At 38.2% G+C, this 19,269-nt stretch overlaps 1 protein-coding gene across 1 annotated transcript; it reads right to left on the minus strand.

Annotated features, from left to right (window-relative positions):
* Window positions 1-14,882: 14,882 nt before the first annotated feature.
* Window positions 14,883-18,696, minus strand: LOC107764760 (growth-regulating factor 1). The gene is made up of 4 exons (XM_016583362.2): window positions 17,870-18,696; window positions 16,955-17,176; window positions 15,989-16,334; window positions 14,883-15,871 (listed from the first exon to the last, which is right to left on the minus strand). Exons 1-4 carry the CDS (start codon window positions 18,270-18,272, stop codon window positions 15,025-15,027), a joined length of 1,818 nt encoding a protein of 605 aa, XP_016438848.2. The 5' UTR covers window positions 18,273-18,696; the 3' UTR covers window positions 14,883-15,024.
* Window positions 18,697-19,269: the final 573 nt, after the last annotated feature.

A 19,269-nucleotide genomic window follows, 5' to 3' on the forward strand; every position in this document is an offset into this window, starting at 1 on the left:
CAACCACGTGCGAGCCCATCTTTAAGTTGCTAAAAAGGATGCTACAATCAAGTGGACAGACGATTGCCAAAATGCTTTTGACAGGATCAAAGATTATCTACCAAAACCCCATGTACTAGTCCCACCTGAACCTGGTAGGCCTTTGTTTTTATATCTATCGGTGATGGACAATTCCTTTGGATGCGTTCTGGGGCAACATGATGTGACAGGCAAAACGGAACAAGCGATATATTATTTGAGCAAGAAGTTCACCAATTATGAGGTTAAGTACACCCTTTTAGAAAGGACATGTTGTGCCTTGACTTGGGTCGATCAGAAGTTGAGACATTATCTTTTGGCCTATACTACTTACCTCATATCCAGAATGGATCCTCTGAAGTATATCTTCCAAAAGCCAATGCCCACCGGCAGGCTCGCAAAATGGCAAATCCTGCTCACAGAGTTCGACATCATCTATGTCACTCGCACCGCGATGAAAGCACAGGCTCTGGACGATCATTTGGCAGAGAATCCAGTTGATGATGAGTACAAGCCACTTACCACATATTTCCCAGACGAAGAGGTCAACTCAATAGAGGAAGTAGTTCCATACGACAACCCTCTATGGAAAATGTATTTTGATGGAGCTGTCAATATCAAAGGAGTTGGGATCGGGGCAATCCTCATCTCACCTATTGGACAGTATTACCCTGCAACAGCTCGGCTTCGGTTCTTCTGTACCAATAATACGGCAGAATACGAAGCCTGTATCATGGGTTTGAAAATGGCCCTTGATCTGGATGTGCATGAACTATTGGTTATGGGAGATTCTGACTTGCTTATCCGGCAAGCCCAAGGTGAATGGGAGACTTGAGACATCAAGCTTATTCCATACAGACAATGTGTACAAGATTTGAGCAAAAGATTCAAATCCATCGAGTTCAGGTAATTCCCAGGTTTCACAACGAGCTAGCCGATGCTTTGGCTACTTTAGCCTCGATGCTCCCTTATCCGGGAAACACCCATATCGATCCACTAGAAATCCAAGTTCGGAATCAACACGGTTACTGCAATACAATTGAGACAGAACCAGATGGTTCAAACCATGGTATCATGACATAAAACGATTCCTGAAAACGAGAGAATACCCAGAGCACGCCAAGGGAGATCAAAAAAGAACTATAAGGAGGCCCGCTAGCGATTTCTTCCTGAATGGGGAAATTTTGTACAAAAGGACCCCAGATTTGAACTTGTTGAGATGCATAGATACCACAGAAGCTGAGCGGATCATGAGTGAAATGCATTCGGGGGTATGCGGACCTCACATGAATGGATATGTTTTAGCGAAGAAGATTCTGCGTGCAGGGTATTATTGGCTTACAATGGAGCGAGATTGCTTCAGTTTTGTTCGCAAGTGTCACCAATGCCAGATTCATGGTGACCTGATTCACTCGCCACCTTCGGAGTTCCATCCCATGTCCTCTCCTTGGCCTTTCGTTGCATGGGGAATGGATGTTATTGGGCCAATTGAGCCAAAGGCTTCAAATGGGCATAGATTCATTTTGGTTGCCATTGATTACTTCACCAAGTGGGTGGAGGCCGTCACTTTCAGAGCAGTCACCAAGAAAGTTGTGGTAGACTTTGTTCATTCCAACACCATCTGCCGCTTTTGTATCCCAAATACCATTACCACTCACAATGCACCCAATCTCAATAGTCATTTGATGAAGGAGGTATGCGAGCAATTTAAAATTATGCATCGCCATTCTACCCCTTACCGGCCAAAAGCCAATGGAGCCGTTGAAGCAGCGAACAAGAACATCAAGAAGATTCTTAGGAAAATGATCCAAGGTTCGAGACAATGGCATGAAAAGTTGCCTTTTGCTCTTTTGGGATGCCGCACGACTGCTTGTACATCTGTTGGTGCAACTCCTTATTTGTTGGTATATGGGACGGAAGCTGTAATACCGGCTGCAGTCGAAATTCCCTCTCTTCGGATCATTGTGGAGTCGGAGATTGAAGATACAGAATAGGTAAAGACCCGATTAGAACAACTAATGCTGATTGGTGAAAAACGGCTAACAGCAGTGTGCTTTGGCCAGTTATACCAGTAAAGAATGGCACGCGCTTACAACAAGAAAGTGCGTCTAAGGCATTTCGAGGTAGGCCAACTCGTTCTGAAACGCGTTCTTCCACATAAAGTAGAAGCTAAAGGAAAATTCTCCCCAAACTGGAAAGGACCCTACATCATCAAGAAAGTGTTACCAAAAGGGGCCTTGCACTTGATAGATGAAGAAGGACGGGTACCAGACATGACTATTAAGCTGTATTTTTCTTCCTTGTTTTCCATTTTTTTGGAACCTCTGTACTCATAAAAAAAACAATAAATTCTTTTGAGTAATTGAACTATGTCTGACCTGATTCCGAAAGGATACGTAAGCAGCCTTACCCTGGGTTCGGTCCCATCGCAACAAAAATCCATATTCCCAATACTCCAAAACTAGAGCAGAAGTTTGTTTTTATCTTATGGTTTTCCCGTAGAAACAGTTCCTAAAGTTATAATTCAGTTCAAGGTTCTTTTCGCCTTTTCCTGTTAAGAATTTCTGATCGGTCTTTGAGAATACTTGAAGTCCCCATGCCAGGGGCATTGGCCAACCTTCCGCATGACAAAAAAAAGGAAAAAAAAGAAAAAGAAATGAGAGAGTCTTATCGGTGAAAACCCGTACGAGCACTGTAAGGCGACAATGAGCAGAGAAATGCAAGAGTCTTATTGGTGAAAACCAGATGGGCACCATAAGGCAACAGTGATTAGAGAAATGAGAGAGGTCAGTTAGCGAAAACCCGCAAAGGGCGCTACTAGCCGAATGAGGGTCTTCGATGCTCCGGCATGAGCACAGCCAAGATAGTTTCAATATGAACATTTGCGACATATTTTGAGAATTAGACAGATCAGGCGTCCAGTCCAAAATACATGTCATGATTCATTGAAGTCGGCACATATCTCCAGATAAGTCTCCTTATTTCTCTCCCCGAAAGGGACACCTTTTATTTATACACAATTTCTTTTTCACTTCTAATTGCTCTTCTATTCTTTTCCATAATTTTTCTTAGATTCCCTTTCGGTCTAATCTTGCATCAAAAGCAAAGCAAAAATGGCTGCAAAACTGTCTACAGTTTTCCCGTAATACCGAGCACAATTTGGAGCATATACGGCATTGACGAAGGCAGGAATCCATCTGTGATCTCTTTTCATAAGGCGGACAAAGTGTCTCAAAGAAACTGAAAAGGTCGCCTAAGCAAGACTTGCTTCATGGGAAAAGTTGATAAGCACTACAGACACAAACTGGTTCTAAGTGCAAGACAACTAAGTTTGATTTTAAAGAAAAATTGCTTTGCCTTAGATACAAGGGTTAACGGTCCCGTGGACATCGGGGTATGAAATAGCCAGGGGAGACGTCAGAAAGACAAAGTCTCCAGAAAATGATACAAAGTATCCGAGCACCTCGGTACCACTCTGATAGAATCAGTTCTTCGACAACGGGGTATCCGTGAACTCAAACTCCTCAGTGCATCAAGGCCACAAACTGACCACCACTTTAAAAACTCACAAATTTTCTTTGTTTGAAGTAGGAACAAAGCAGTGCAGAATGGCGGTTCTCAAAGGACGAATGTCACCAAATGTAAGCTCCTTAAAATCTTCAGCATGCATCACTACTGTCCATACCTCTCATTTTCATAGCTTAACCCAGGCAAAACCTTTTCGCCTAGGGGGATCCAGCTCATAGTTCGGGTAGAAGTACTCTTCGCCCAGGTTGTTTTACGTAGCTTAACCCAAGTAGAACATTTTCGTGTAGGGGGATCCAGCTCATAGTTTCGGGTAGAAGTACTCTTCGCCCAGGATGTTTTACATAGTTTAACCCAGGTAGAACTTTTTCGCCTAGGGGGATCCAGCTCATAGTTCCGGGTAGAAGTATTTTTTGCCCAGGGTGTCTTTCATAGCTTAACTCAGGTAGAACATTTTCGCCTAGGGGGATCCAGCTCATAGTTCGGGTATAAGTACTCTTCACCCAGGTTGTTTTACGTAGCTTAACCCAGGTAGTACCTTTTCGCCAAGGGAGATCCAGCTCATAGTTCCGGGTAGAAGTACTCTTCGCTTAGGATGTTTTACGCAGCTTAACTCAGGTAGAACCATTTCGCCTAGGGGGATCCAGCCTCATAGTTCCGGGTAGAAGTACTCTTCGCTCAGGTTACTTTTCGTAGCTTAACCCAGGTAGAACCTTTTCGCCTAGGGGGATCCAGTTCATAGTTCCGGGTAGAAGTACTCTTCGCTCAGGATGTTTTACGTAGCTTAACTCAGGTAGAACCATTTCGCCTAGGGGGATCCAGCTCATAGTTCCGGGTAGAAGTACTCTTCGCTCAGGTTACTTTTCGTAGCTTAACCCAGGTAGAACCTTTTCGCCTAGGGTGTCAACCCTTGGTTACATTTCCTTTTCAGTAATACAGGACACCAACCCCTGGTTACATTTCCTTTTTTGCCTAGGGGGATCCAGCTTATAGTTCCGGGTAGAAGTACTCTTCGCTCAGGATGTTTTACGTAGCTTAACTCCAGGTAGAACCAATTCGCCTAAGGGGATTCAGCTCATAGTTCCGGGTAGAAGTACTCTTCGCTCAGGTTGCTTTTCGTAGCTTAACCCAGGTAGAACCTTTTCGCCTAGGGGGATCCAGTTCATAGTTCCGGATAGAAGTACTTTTCGCTTAGGATATTTTACGTAGCTTAACCCAGGTAGAACTTTTTCGCCTGGGGGATCCAGCTCATATTTCCAGGTAGAAGTACTCTTCGCCCAGGTTTGCTTAATTTGGTTTAATCCGGCTAGAATTACTCTTTGTCCAGTCTTGTTTTTCATAGTTTAACCCAGGTAGAACTTTTTCGCCAAGGGGATTCAACATTCTTTTTCCCAGTAATACAGGGCGCTAACCCTTGGTTACATTTCCTTTTCAGTAATACATGGCACCAACCACCTGGTTACATTTCCTTTTCAGTAATACAGGGCACCAACCCCTGATTACATTTTCTTTTTAGTAATACAGGGCGCCAACCCCTGGTTACATTTGCTTTTCAGTAATACAGGGCGCCAACCCCTGGTTACATTTCCTTCTCAGTACTACAGGGCACCAACCCCTGGTTATATTTCCTTTTCAGTAATACAGGGCACCAATCCCTGGTTACATTTCCTTTTCAGTATAGGGTACACCAATCCCCGATCTCCTTACCAGTATAGGCTACACCAATCCCTAGCTATGTTATCCAACATAGGATACTTCATTCCCCAGTTGATTTGAGCTTAAATGCATGGTACACCACTCCCTGATATCATTGCCAATATAGGGTATCCCATTACCTTGCCACATTTTCCCAACATAAGTTACACCAATACTTAGTTGAGACATTCTTTTGGGATCATGACCTTTTCAGGATACACCATTCCCATTTTTTTTATTGCTTTCAATAAACAAGTAGTTTAGAATTTTGTTACAATAACTCATGAAATTTTCCTAGTGAAAACTGGGGCAGAAAAATTTCGTTCGTTTCTTTGTTGTGATGTCTGAGCAGGTTTTACCTCGAGGCACAGTGTTCGAGATGAACAAAAGAAAAAGTCTCAATCCAAAATAAAGAAAAGAAAAGGAAAAGAAAGTGAATCCAAATGCAGAAGCAGATGGAAAGGATACGGACTATTTAAGACATGACTGAAGTTACGAGCTTCATATTTACCGTTTTGCTCAGAAGAAATCGTAGAAGAATGAACTAGCACTTACAACTAGCAAGTATCAAGGTTCAGATCAGAGTTTGCATGAACAACCAGTCAAGATTCAGGATCAAGCTTCAAAAGACTTATAGATAGGAATCTTGTAACTCATAGTTGATAAGCTTGTTTAGTTTCTTTCAATTTTGATGTAATAGCAAGACCACAGACTGGAGCCTCGACGGAACCTCACTCGACTCTCCAACTCATCATTCCATCACTTTCCTTGAACTACACGCGTCATGATTCCCTTATAACCCGGGGATATGTAGGCTGTCCAAAACAAGGACTCGATTGCACCCTTTTCTTTTATTTTTCTTCCTCTTTTGAGTAACGATATTGTCTAAATTTAGTCACACGGCTCACTTTATCTTTGCCTGAAAACTTTTAATATTTCCAAGCAAAGAGGGGCATGATGTGAGCACCTAATTTTTTACCGTGCTTGAATATTTCCCGCTCCCATCTTCCCAGGCGTGTCCCCACTCCACTTTTATTTGTCCCCCATGCTTGTCCCCCCCCCCCACACACACACACACACACTTTGCTCCCTACTCCACTCTCCATTGTTCCCCACTCCTTGTCCCCCACGCTTGTCTCCTATCACAAACCCCATACCCCCATTTTCAGCTATAAAATACACATATAACACACAAAAAAGGGGGAGCTCAATCCTTTTCTTCCTCTACTAACAAGCATGAAAAATTCCAGCAATTGAACAAACAAAAACACCTCCTAACCAGCTCTTAAAATCAGTCCAAATCCACCCAAAAACGCAGCTGAAACGCACTGCTTTCTCACTCAAAATCCAATCCAAAAATAGTCCATAAACCAGCTCTGTTTCCACATCAAAACCCCCAGCAAAAATTAGTTCAAAATAGAAGCAAAAAAGCCACAAAATATGTTCAAAAAGCATCAAAAACAGCCCCCAAAAAACGAGCTGAAAACCTCCACCAAACAGCTCCGAAAACAGTCTCGAAACACCCCAGAAATAGCCTTGTCTCCGTCGTAATTATACCATCTCCAACCAGCTCCTTTTCCTCTAACAAACAGCTGCAAAACTGTCTTGAAACCAGTCCCAAACCCAGCCAAAAACGACCCTCATTACTGTTTCCAAAACGACACCACAGGTTCCTAAAAAATGACACGAAGATGTACATGTCGCAACTGAGGTTCCTTCGGCTTCCGTCGCTCGTGGTTTGCTTTTAAGGTACAATGAAAGCATTGTTGTTGTGCTCATTTTCAACTGCTGTAGATCTCATTTAGCGAATAAATATTGGAGGTCTACTTTCTATTTTTGTTTTGTGTTGGAGATATAAAAATTTATGTTTCGTTCATTTTTTTTAGACAAACTATGAATGCATCTTGATTTTTCTTGAGTGCATTGACTGTTGGATACATTGTTATTCTTCATTTCATTTCCTACTGTGTTAGCATTGAACTTGCTTCAGTTGTTTCCTTTTTTGGTTAAGAGATTTATTGGTAGTTTGGACCTGGGTCTAATGGGATGAATTACAAAATGGACTATTAGCTAAGATATTTGGGGTGGTAAGAACTTGGTTATTTAGAGTTTAAATGGGGCATAGATATATGTAAGAACTGTATGGTATAAGACTTGAGTCATGTGAAAATAAAATGAAGAGAATGTCAATTTTGTTAGATCAAACGACTTAGTAATAGATGTAAAAAATTATTTCGATAACTCCACATCCATAAACTATTGTCCTTGCAATAATCGCTAGTTTAGAAAATAATTCTTATCAACACTCGTAGTTTGCTTCTAGGCACGTTAATAATAAAATATCGTGACTATGAATACGATTTCCGTGGCATAGTCATGATACATAATCCTCAATTCGAGTGCGCGTTTCATGCGACTTGACCATAACTTCAAATAATAAAAAAAAATAAACACAGTTTATCCAAAATAATTCCATATTTTAATAAATAAAATCGGACATAGGTAAAACATGACAATCAATAAAATGCAGTTTATCCAAAATTTATTCAAGCCAAATTCTAGTTAATAAAGCGACCGTGCTAGAATCACGGGACTCGGGGAATGCCTTACACCTTCTCCTCGGTCAACATAATTTCTTACCCGAACTTTATTTTCGCAGACCAATAATAAAGGAGTCAAACCTTCCTTTGACTGGGGATTCAAATAAAAGGTGACTTGGAACACCGGCAAAAAATCAATTCTAAGTGGCGACTCTGTAAATAAAATAATCCCTATTTCAAAAATTATCACTTTAATTGGAAAAACTCTTTAACCTACAATCCAAATACATTATAATAATAATAATAATAATAATAATAATAATAATAATAATAATAATAATAATAATAATAATAATAATAATAATAATAATAATAATAATAATAATAATAATAATAATAATAATAATAATAATAATAATAATAATAATAATAATAATAATAATAATAATAATAATAATAATAATAATAATAATAATAATAATAATAATAATAATAATAATAATAATAATAATAATAATAATAATAATAATAATAATAATAATAATAATAATAATAATAATAATAATAATAATAATAATAATAATAATAATAATAATAATAATAATAATAATAATAATAATAATAATAATAATAATAATAATAATAATAATAATAATAATAATAATAATAATAATAATAATAATAATAATAATAATAATAATGGGGTCTGGGGAGGGTAGTGTGTACGCAGACCTTACCCCTACCCCGAAGGAGTAGAGAGGCTGTTTCCGAAAGACCCTCGGCTCAAAAAAAATAAAAAGACAAAATGACAAAAATAAAACAATATTAGTATCACAACAACAATCATAGGATAAATAGGAACACCATGAAATCCAGAAGAAAGATGCAAAGCAAAGGGAGACAATATTAGTAAATATTAGTATCACCACAACAATCATAAGAAAAATAGGAACACCATAAAATCTAGAAGAAAGATGCAAAGCAAAAGCGATAGCTAGTAAATAGGACATGCACTGAAAAGCGAAATAGTAAGCCACAACATTGCCAATAGCTATCTTAGACAAAAACCCTACATGGCTAGTCCCACAATGGTACGAAGTAAGGCACGACTCAACTACCTCCTAACCTACAACCCTAATACTCGACCTCCACATCTTCCTATCAAGTGTCATGTCCTCAGAAATATGGAGCCTCGCCATATCCTGCCTGATCACCTCTCCCCAATACTTCTTAGGTCACCCTCTACCTCTTCTCGTGCCATCCACAACCAGCTGCTCACACCTCCGTACCGGAGCATCTGGGCTTCTCCTCTGAACATGTCCGAACCATCTAAGCCTCGCTTCCCGCATCTTGTCATCAATGGGAGCCACATGCACCTTCTCTCGGATATTATCATTCCTAATCTTATCTATCCTAGTGTGCCCGCACATCCACCGCAACATCCTCATTTATGCTACTTTCATCTTCTGGATATGTGAGTTCTTAACGGGCCAACACTCAGCCCCATACATCATGGTCGGTCTAACCATCACTTTATAAAACTTACCTTTGAGTATCGGTGGCACTCTCTTATCACACAGGACTCCATATGCTAACCTCTACTTCATCCATCCTACCTCAATATGATGTGTGACATCCTCGTCGATCTCCCCTCCTCTCTGGATAACCGAACCAAGGTACTTGAAGCTGCCTCTACTCGGGATGACCTGCGAATCAAGCCTCACATCCACGCCCTCTTCCCCTGGCTCAGCGCTGAACTTACACTCCAGGTATTCCGTCTTCGTCCTGCTCAGCTTGAAACCCTTAGACTCAAGAGGCTGTCTCCAAACCTCCAGCCTCTCGTTAACACCGGCTCGCGACTCATCAATCAGAACTATGTTATCGGCGAATAGCATGCACCATGGCACATCCCCTTGAATATGGTGTGTTAACGCGTCCATCACCAGGGCGAATAAGAACGGACTGAGCACAGAACCTTGGTGTAACCCCATTACAACCGGAAAATGCTCAGAGTCGCCTCCTACTGTCCTAACCCGAGTCTTAGCCCCATCATACATGTCCTTAATTGCCATAATGTAGGGAACCGACACATATTTTGCCTCCAGGCATCTCCAGAGAATTTCTCTAGGAACCTTGTCATATGCTTTCTCTAGGTCAATAAACACCATGTGCAGATCCTTCTTCCTCTCTCTGTATAGTTCCACCAACCTTCTAACAAGGTGTATAGATTCTGTAGTCGAACGACCCGGTATGAACCCGAACTGGACCCGGCATGAACCCGAACTAGAAAGTAAAATTTAGAACATACCTTTTGTCATTGTTGTTCAACTGCATGCTACAAAATCTCGTGAGTCGCCTTTAACCTTAAAAAATGATATGAACCAAAGAATCCTCTAGCTTAATGCCCATCGTTACATATACAGTCAGACCTATCTATAACAACATCCCTATATAACAATGGTATTTGAAGTGGTATTTCGATAATTTAAAATTAAATAGAATATATCATTATTTAAGTATCATATTGATTTTTATGTTTAATTATTAAATTCGGTAAACTTTGAAAGCGTACATCAACGAAAAACTAATGATAGACGACTAAGAAAATAACTATCATGTGTTACTAAAAAAATTCTCCCATAAGAATATTTTAATATATCATATGTTTGTCAATTTTTTAATATTTAGTAAACATATATTCACTTATCAAAACTTTATCTATAAATTTGACAAAGTAATATTTATATAATTTTATGTAACCAGAAAAAACTCGAAAGATCTGACAAAACCGAACAAATCCAAACTGATATAATTGGTTTAGTTTGATTTTGATAAAATCCTGTTATACCCCATGTTTTCATACGTGCGAGTATGTCGTAAATCAATTGATGTAAGCTTAGAAATGAGATTATATTTGAAAGTACATAAAGTAAGTTAATCATGTTACCTTGGATGTTATAAATATTTAAGATCATGTATAACAAGTACCAAGAGGGTTGAAAGGCTTAGAAGCTAAACAAATTGAAGAAAATAAGTTTCGTCGAATGTTGACAAGTTGGGAATGTTATAACATGTACTTTTTGGGGTGATACTAGGGTTCTTAACATGATAAGGAGATTATGTTATGAGTTATTTTAGTCGTATGATAGTCGTGTATTACGTTTTGAAGTCAAACGAGTTGTGAAAAAAAAAGTTGGCAAAGCTCATTACAAGTTACATTCATAAATGTGCTGAAAATTAGGTCAAATATAGCTGAGTTTTTCTCCCAATATACTTGGAATTACTGGTTGATCCACCTAATAAATTGAAGATCTATGAGTCTAGTTTCTAACTCATTAAATCGTTTGTCAAAACGACATCGGTGTAGAGAGATATTTGCAGTTTTGCTAGACTGCGCATGCAGCCCCTATGGGAACCACTTGGTCGGTGTCCAACCTTCACCTATTCTTATCTCATTTTTGGGATGAGATTTATTCATTTTTCGACCTCCTTCCATCATCACACTCTCCAAACCCTCCCAAACAGTTCCCCAAAGGCTCCAAACAAATTTCAAAAAAATACAACGTAATCCAACATCAAAGTTAGCTAAAGGTGAAGAATAACCCCACTATGGTGTTGTGATATGAATGAGAATGGTGGTGAGCTAAGTTAAGCTTGGGGTTAAAAATTTATCTACTGCCTAAGGTATGTTTAACATCCTTTTGATGGTATTTAAGGTTATTTACATATTGGTTGTGGTGCTGTAGTGAAAGAATACAAGATAGCACTTGAAAGGGGAAGAGATGTTGTATATATATATATATATATATATATATATATATATATATATATATATATATATATATATATATATATATATATATATATATATATATATATATATATATATATATATATATATATATATATATATGGCTGAAAATTATAGAAAATAACTTGATTATGATATGATTTCTATTCTTATGCATGTCTATATGTTTATTAAGTGAATTGATGAAAGAAACATATGAAACTTGAGATTGAAAGTGAAAATTTGACTTCTATGGTGTTGTATTGCAATTGAGGGCTATTGTAAGCTAAATATAACTTGGATTTCGACTTGAATCCACTGTAGGAGGTAAGTATATTATTTTCTTACATGTATCTACGGTTATCTTGATGTTGATTAAGTTAAATTGATAGACTAGACATGAACTAGTGAATAAATTTGCTAGTTGAGGATAGTTGGAGTTGTGGATTATTTTCTTTTTAAGAAGTCTATAAGAGGTGATATGGGATATACGAGTTCCAATCGGAGCTTGCCGCTCATCGTGAAATAGTTGTGACTTGTTGTTGTTATATGGTGTCTTGTTATTGATACTTATATGTTTTCGGATTGCTCTGGTTATTTTTGTTGGTATATGGTATTGGAGGAGGCCCTTGTAACAGGGGAGATTCTGTCGAATTTACGTAAACGAGCTATTAGCTTAAGTTACAGACTTAACCTTTACTCAGCACTGATTTTTTATCTCATTATGCTATGGTAGATTGATTTGAGTTGTTTGAAGAGTTGCTTGGAAGGTATTAAGGACTCAACGAGGTTAAGGTATGTTAAGGCTATCCCTTCTTTCCTTTTGGCATGATCCATATGATACAAACGAAACGAGCAAACGCGCAATTTTTACAAATAATTCTATTCATAGAAGTACTAGGGATGCCTATGTTCTTGATTCCCCATATGTCCTGTTATTAGTATATCGTCTGTTCATGGGTCTTAGAAAATACATAAGTTGATAAAGTTTATCCGAAGGCATATTGATCTTATGACATTCCGAGATATCTTATTGACTTACTTCATTATGCATTGTATTCGTTTATACATGTACATTGACACATGGCAGATGGTGTTATATACGCGTATATTATATGTATATGGGGCATGGGGAAAGGTTATGAAATTATATACGCATCACCACCTGATCAGTTGGTATATGGTGATTTCGCCCACAGAGACCGAGATGATATGATGGGATGCCCTCAGAGGCTTGATGATGTTATGCACGCATTTGCCTATGCATGATATGACATTTATACGCACATGCATGACATTATAAATGATTCATGATTCAGAGAGCTATTCAAACTTACAAGTTGAGTACTTTACTCTATGTTTCTTTCATGTCTTTTATATACTGCTTTTCATGCCTTACATACTCGGTATTTTATTTGTACTGACGTTCCTTTTTCCTAGGGACGCTGCGTTTCATGCTCGCAGGTCCCGATAGACAGGTTGACAGTATCAGCTCAGCGAAAGGTGTTGGTGCACTCCACTTACTTCAGAATTGCCTATTGGTATGGCTGGGCCCTGTCCCGACCTTTATGACGTTTATGTACTCTTAGAGGCTTGTAGACATATGTCATATATATGAATACTTGTATGGCCTTGTCGGTCTATGTTTTGAGTGTACAAATGATCATGGCGGCCTTATAGGCTCGTATGGCATATGTATAAGTTTCTATATCATATTTGGTCGTCCTATGTCTAGTATTCTCTTATGTTTTATTCTGGGTATTTCATGACGGCCTTTCCGGCTCATTTACCCATGCTAGTATGACAAGAAAGATACGTTACATTGGTACTCGGTTGAGTTATACACCCCTGCTCAATAGTTCATTTGGTGACCATTAGAGCTACAACTGAACCTCATATTTTAGCTGAGACCTTACTCTTTGTTATAACTTTTTTTTTTCATCCTAAGTTTCTTTTCTCCCTTTTTGTAAAGGTTTGACATTTATATTTATTTCTAACTGGTCTGTCTAGGATAGGCAAAGAGCATACTGGAGTATTTGTTAAAAGGTTATGTACTGTTTGTGGTTTTTCAATTAATTGCTGATAATATAGCCTGTATATGTTTTTCACATTTGGAACTGTCAGTCAATGAAACTAGAAAAACATAGCTGGTCTCAAGTCCAGGAAAGAGTTAATGAATTGGGTTTGAGACATTGTTTTCAACCCAATTAACAATCGAAATGCCCTAAGATTAATTCTTAGTCTGGAAAATAGGATATTTGATTTGGATCAAAATTCCTATGACAAACTTGAAGAAAAGTGGGGAATACTCCACTTTAACTCAAACTGTGCATATTCCCCATGATAATATGATAATTTTAAATATGATAACAATAGTACTAATAATGAAGATCAAACAATAACAATAGTATAATATTAAATGAACAAAAAAATTGAGTTAAATACTAAAAATCAAGGGAGCTAACAACTCTATAAGAGTACGAACCCTTGAAAAACATGAGAAATGTCTGGGAATAATAGAATTTAACCAAAATATCTGCACTGCAAATCTTTTAGGAAACATTTCATGGCTATCATCAAAAAGGCATGAAACTTAAATTGTACTGATAATAATTCAATATGGAGGCATCCAAATTTGAAGGCAACACTCTCAAAATTCAATTTTTTGGTGCCGTACTAGGGGCCACTAACACCAAAAGCATTAAAAAGAAGCATAAACGTAAAGAAAAAATTATATAACCAGGCTGGAATTAGTATAAAGTTGGTCCAATAGGAAAGTGATTGAAACTGATGTATCATCTACGAAATAAATACGCCAGATTCTGTCTCAACCAAATGACATCTTCATTTGTTTTGTAATATGCAAAAACCCACGCTTAAAATTTTAAAAAGAAAAAAAAAACAATCCAGTGCACAAATCAACTCGTGTTCATGCAAGTTCTGGGAAGGGACGCATCCCAGGGAGATGTAATGTAGCCAGTCTACCTGATGTACGTCTTGAACCCGTAACCTATACGCAAAAACCATTAGCCATGGAAGTAGAGCCTCCGAGCAACGGTCAAGTTGTCTTCGTGTGATCGAATTCGAGCCATAAAATCAGCCACAGATACTTGCATTAAGGTAGACTGCCTACATCACACCCCTTGAGTGCAACCCTTTCCTAGACCCTACGTGAAAGCATGATGTTTTGTGTACCAAACTACCCTTTTTTTCCCATTAGCCATTGATATTGATTGAGTACTAGTAAGGGCAATCTTAAGTCTAATAGTTGGAGAAACTATGCCCAAAAGGCTGAAAAATATTACAGCAGTAAATAAATGAACAAATCTTAACTGGGAATACTTAGACATTTAATATCTTCATTACAGATTGATTAGCAAAGGATGTGAGCATTAGGGGAAAAAAGGGAAATAGCTCACTTCTGGAATTACAAAATAGCATCTCCTAGTTTACATATTACATGGCAGGCAGTGTTGGATTCATAAGAGTTGTTCCAAGAAGGCCATTGCAAAGACTGGAACCTTCGTTCGTCTTACTGTTTTCAGCTCTAGGACTGCTCCCTGCGCTGCTGTTAGAAAGTGAACCGAACGAGGACTTCTGTAAGACCCCGGTTGGTGATGATCCCATCCGGGGGCTTCTATCCCACCCCTCGGTCATGAGATTAAGAGCTGCTGATTTGGTCTTGCAATCGCCCGAGCTGTTATTAGTGCTATGCAAGACCTCACCAAGGGGACCACCCATGGAATTTTCCCAAGTTATAGGAATCCAATTTCCTTGTCTTTGGTTGTGCTCACTGATGATGGTGCCAATGCGTAATCCCATTTGAGTTGTTGTCTCGTGCTCCTGTGACGGCCTGTACTGTGGTGAGGTCGTGAGTTTGTCGTTCGCAGGAGAGGACGTGGAAGACATGAAGTCTGAAGTGACCACAGGGATGGAAATGGAGAGCTGAGTCCTATCTGTCTGCAAATCAATGTCTGGCCAAGAAACTGTGGATTGATCGGACTGGTTTTTGGGCCAATCGTCCATGAACTGTCGAAGTGAATGATGCTGTGATTTGCTTTCTTGATCTCTGATATCTTCTGAATTTCCATAGCCACGGCAATTCACTAGTGAAGAGTTTTTATTTAGTGGATTGATCAAAGAGTCAGCACAAACTAATCCAAATTCAGCCCTTGAAGTTACTCCATAAAGATTCTGCTCTTTCTGAATTGAATATTGGCTCTCTTTCTCACTTGATGAAACAACTGTAAGGCCTTTTGTATCTGAATACCTTCCACCAAAATTTTCCTTGGGCGTATAATTCCTGCTAGTAAAATATATTAAAATTAGATGGACGCATCGTGGAAACTACTGCTTGCCGTTAAAGTCATTTTGAGAAGTAGAAAGTGATACATATAACAGAATAAACTCTGAAATGTACCTCTCAAGATAAGGGGAAGTTGTAGAGGGATTAGTAACAGCAGGCGGCAATAAATTGCTGAGTCGGGGATGTGAGAGAGGTAGAGTGTTGGATGCAGCGCCTCCGGGAGCCAATGCTGCTGATGCTGAAGAAGATATATTCATCAGCTTGGCGGAAGTAGCACCAGTTTGTCCTTCCACAGGCTTTCTTGAACGATGGCGGCCTCTGTTCATGTGCCGCTCACAATACTTTTGATCGGCAACTGCATCTCTTGAGCACCGCCATTTCTTCCCATCTGTTCTCCTACACCTTCCTGGCTCCGGATCGTTGCTGTTGGAGAATCCTAGATGGAATGCACCCCATCCCACTGCCAATAATTAACCATAAAACATATCATCCACTATGCTAAAAGGGACTCGTAAATACTAAGACCATTGTGCTTTCTGGTAAATTATTTATTTTTTGGGGTGTTGGGATCTCTTGACCAGTATTTTCCAGTTGCCTCAGACACTGGCGGAACTAGCTTAGACCCCCTAGGCTAAAAATTATAATATGTAAATAGGGTAGAAATTAATTATTTTGGATATATATAAGCTCTTGAATCCTCTTGATATTACGAAAAATTCTAGTAAAATGGCAAAGGGGGTTCAAAAATTGCTTTAGAGCAGAGGCTTAAATCCCATGTCTGACATTTTTGAATCTTCTTGTATAAAATTCTAGCTCCGCCACCGGGGCGTCAGTATCATGAAAAGAAAATAAAACCTGCCCTTATGTAGAAAGTTTACTGAAGGCAGCACATTTATGAACAATACCTTTATTCCATCACTTTACAATTAGAACCAAGATATTATGACTATGATAGGTATGATCACTTGGGAAACTTCCTGAGCCATAGATTTATCAAATTTAGGCACATGCCACTTCAAAATTTATTTATATCTAACTTCTTCAGCAAGATGATAAGTAGAAGTAAAAGCAAAGACTTACAAGCATTGGGTCTGAGGCCTGCAAAAGTTGTGAAGCCAGCAGATTCAAGAGCTTTTCTAATGGGATTGAGAAGATAAGGAGGTATTGGAACATTTGCAGTGATGTACTTGTAAATCAAAGCCTGGTGTTCCAACTCCATCCACTGAGATGGAGTAAATGGCCCTTTTAACCCTGCTATTACCCCATGTATGTTTCCAGCATTCATAGCTCCACTGCCACAGCCTGACCAAGAAAAGATCCCAACTTTAAGAATAAAAACTGATTTTTACCAAATACAGTGACTAAACATGTTAAAGAATGAAAGATTTTCCCTGTTAAATCTAAATAAAATGGCTCTTGTCTGCTCAACAAATGTGAAAGAAGAAAATAGACTGTTGAAAGATGCTTTGACAGGATACCTAAACTTAAAGAAAGCAATGTGTCTTGAACATTTAAAGCTAAAGGGGGTACAAAACATTTGAGATATTTGCAATACCAAGGAAAAACAACAAAGGGGAGAAAATCAAAATTCAGAGAAATGTGCTCAACTCTTTTAGGCCTTTCATTTGATTATGCCTTTTGAAAACCAACATTGCCACAAACTCATTACCAAAAATAGAAAAGATAGAAACCATGTAGTACTAAAAGATGCCATCTTTTCTCTTTTTTATGGGTGGGTGGGTTGGTCACAAGACTGAAAACATCAAAAAACAATTACATGAAAAAACTCCCTTCCTTGTGCTTGGAAACAAAAAGACTATGCATTGCTACCAAAAATCCAGCAGTTTATACAAAATCAACAAGCAAATAAAAATAACAAACATATTGAACCAAAAACACTCAATCTTGATTCCAAAACAAGAAACCTATTCTTAGATACATCACTTTCGAAGTTGGGATCTTTTTATTTTATTATTTAACAATTTAGTAGTATACCTGAAGAGTTCCTAGTAAAAGGAGTTGAAGTGTAATGATAATAAGGCATAGTCACATTCTGAGAGTTGGGTGAAGAAAAGCTAAGCATTTGCTGGCTGTTAGTACAATTACTTCTAAGCTGTTGCTGAAACAGCACTGTAGCTGCTGCTGCTTTAGAGGATGAGAAATCATCACTAGTCTTAGCTAATTTAGTGTCCTTATTATTCCAGTCATCTTCAGTAACAGTAGTATTAGTAGTAGCAGAAGAAGATCTTTCATGCTTGTGAAATCCAGTAGATCCGTACCACTTTTGCTTGGTCTCAACAGAGGCAGCAGCTGCTGCTGCTGTAGTAAACATATTACTAGTATTGTCTGAACAAATCACCCCACCATTATCTAAGCCCCCCACCACCCCAAAATCCATCTAACAAAAACCAAAGTTTCACTCTTTTAACAAGTTCTTTAGCTAAAAACTAGTGCATCTGAGGGGTCAGTTTGAGAGCAAGAAACAGACACAAGGAGACTGATTTTTGTTGTTGGAGAAGCAAGGACCATTTTTAAAGAGTTGGGGTTATATTTTTGTTTTTTGTTTTTAAAATGTGTTTTTTGGGGAGTTGTGGGAAGTGTTGGGAATTAGTAGAGCAGAATAGGGGGCTATATATGTAGTTAAGCAGACCTCAAAAAGAGAAAGACACTGGTTTTCTCGTTTAGGAGTTAATGTTTTGGTGAAAGGGAAAATAATTGGAGAGAGAGAGAGAGAGAGAGAGAGAGAGAGAGAGAGAGAGAGAGAGAGAGAGGGAGAGGGGCAAAGGCAGAAGGGAATTGAACTACCTGTAAGAGAAGTACCTAAGTGCTGTTATTATAGTCTTGTTTATATTTCGGACATAAAACCGCCTAATCCCTGCGTCGGTTCTTGTTTTCAATCACATATATAAAAATAAAAAGAAATAGAGAAACATACTCGCTTTTTTATTATATAAATACTACTGAGTAGTTGTAAAATGAAAATATATCTACCCTTTATTCAGTTTTTAGAAATCATATTCACTTGTCAAGATATTTCAGGGGCAAGTGGTTAAAGCCAAGGAAAACTGGACTATGGAGGAGCTCTTTCTTCTTTATTGAAATATATCTAGTTAAACATTAACAAGATCATTGGATTTTGTTAATATGACACCATTTCAGTGTGATATGAACACCATATTAATTTTTTTTTGTTTCAATTTATGTGATGTTATTTTCGTATTAGCTCATTATAGGAAAATAATATATTTTTATATTAAAACAATAAAATTTAAACATTTTAGTTTATCTTTAGTAAAAAACTTTAACGGAGTGGTGGGCTACATGAACAAAAGTATGCACAACCACGTGACCACATCAACTATATACTATAAATAAATCTACATATACTTTTCTGT

The sequence above is a fragment of the Nicotiana tabacum genome, chromosome 12 (genome assembly GCF_000715075.1).
Source record: "Nicotiana tabacum cultivar K326 chromosome 12, ASM71507v2, whole genome shotgun sequence".
In the NCBI taxonomy this organism is placed as follows: domain Eukaryota; kingdom Viridiplantae; phylum Streptophyta; class Magnoliopsida; order Solanales; family Solanaceae; genus Nicotiana; species Nicotiana tabacum.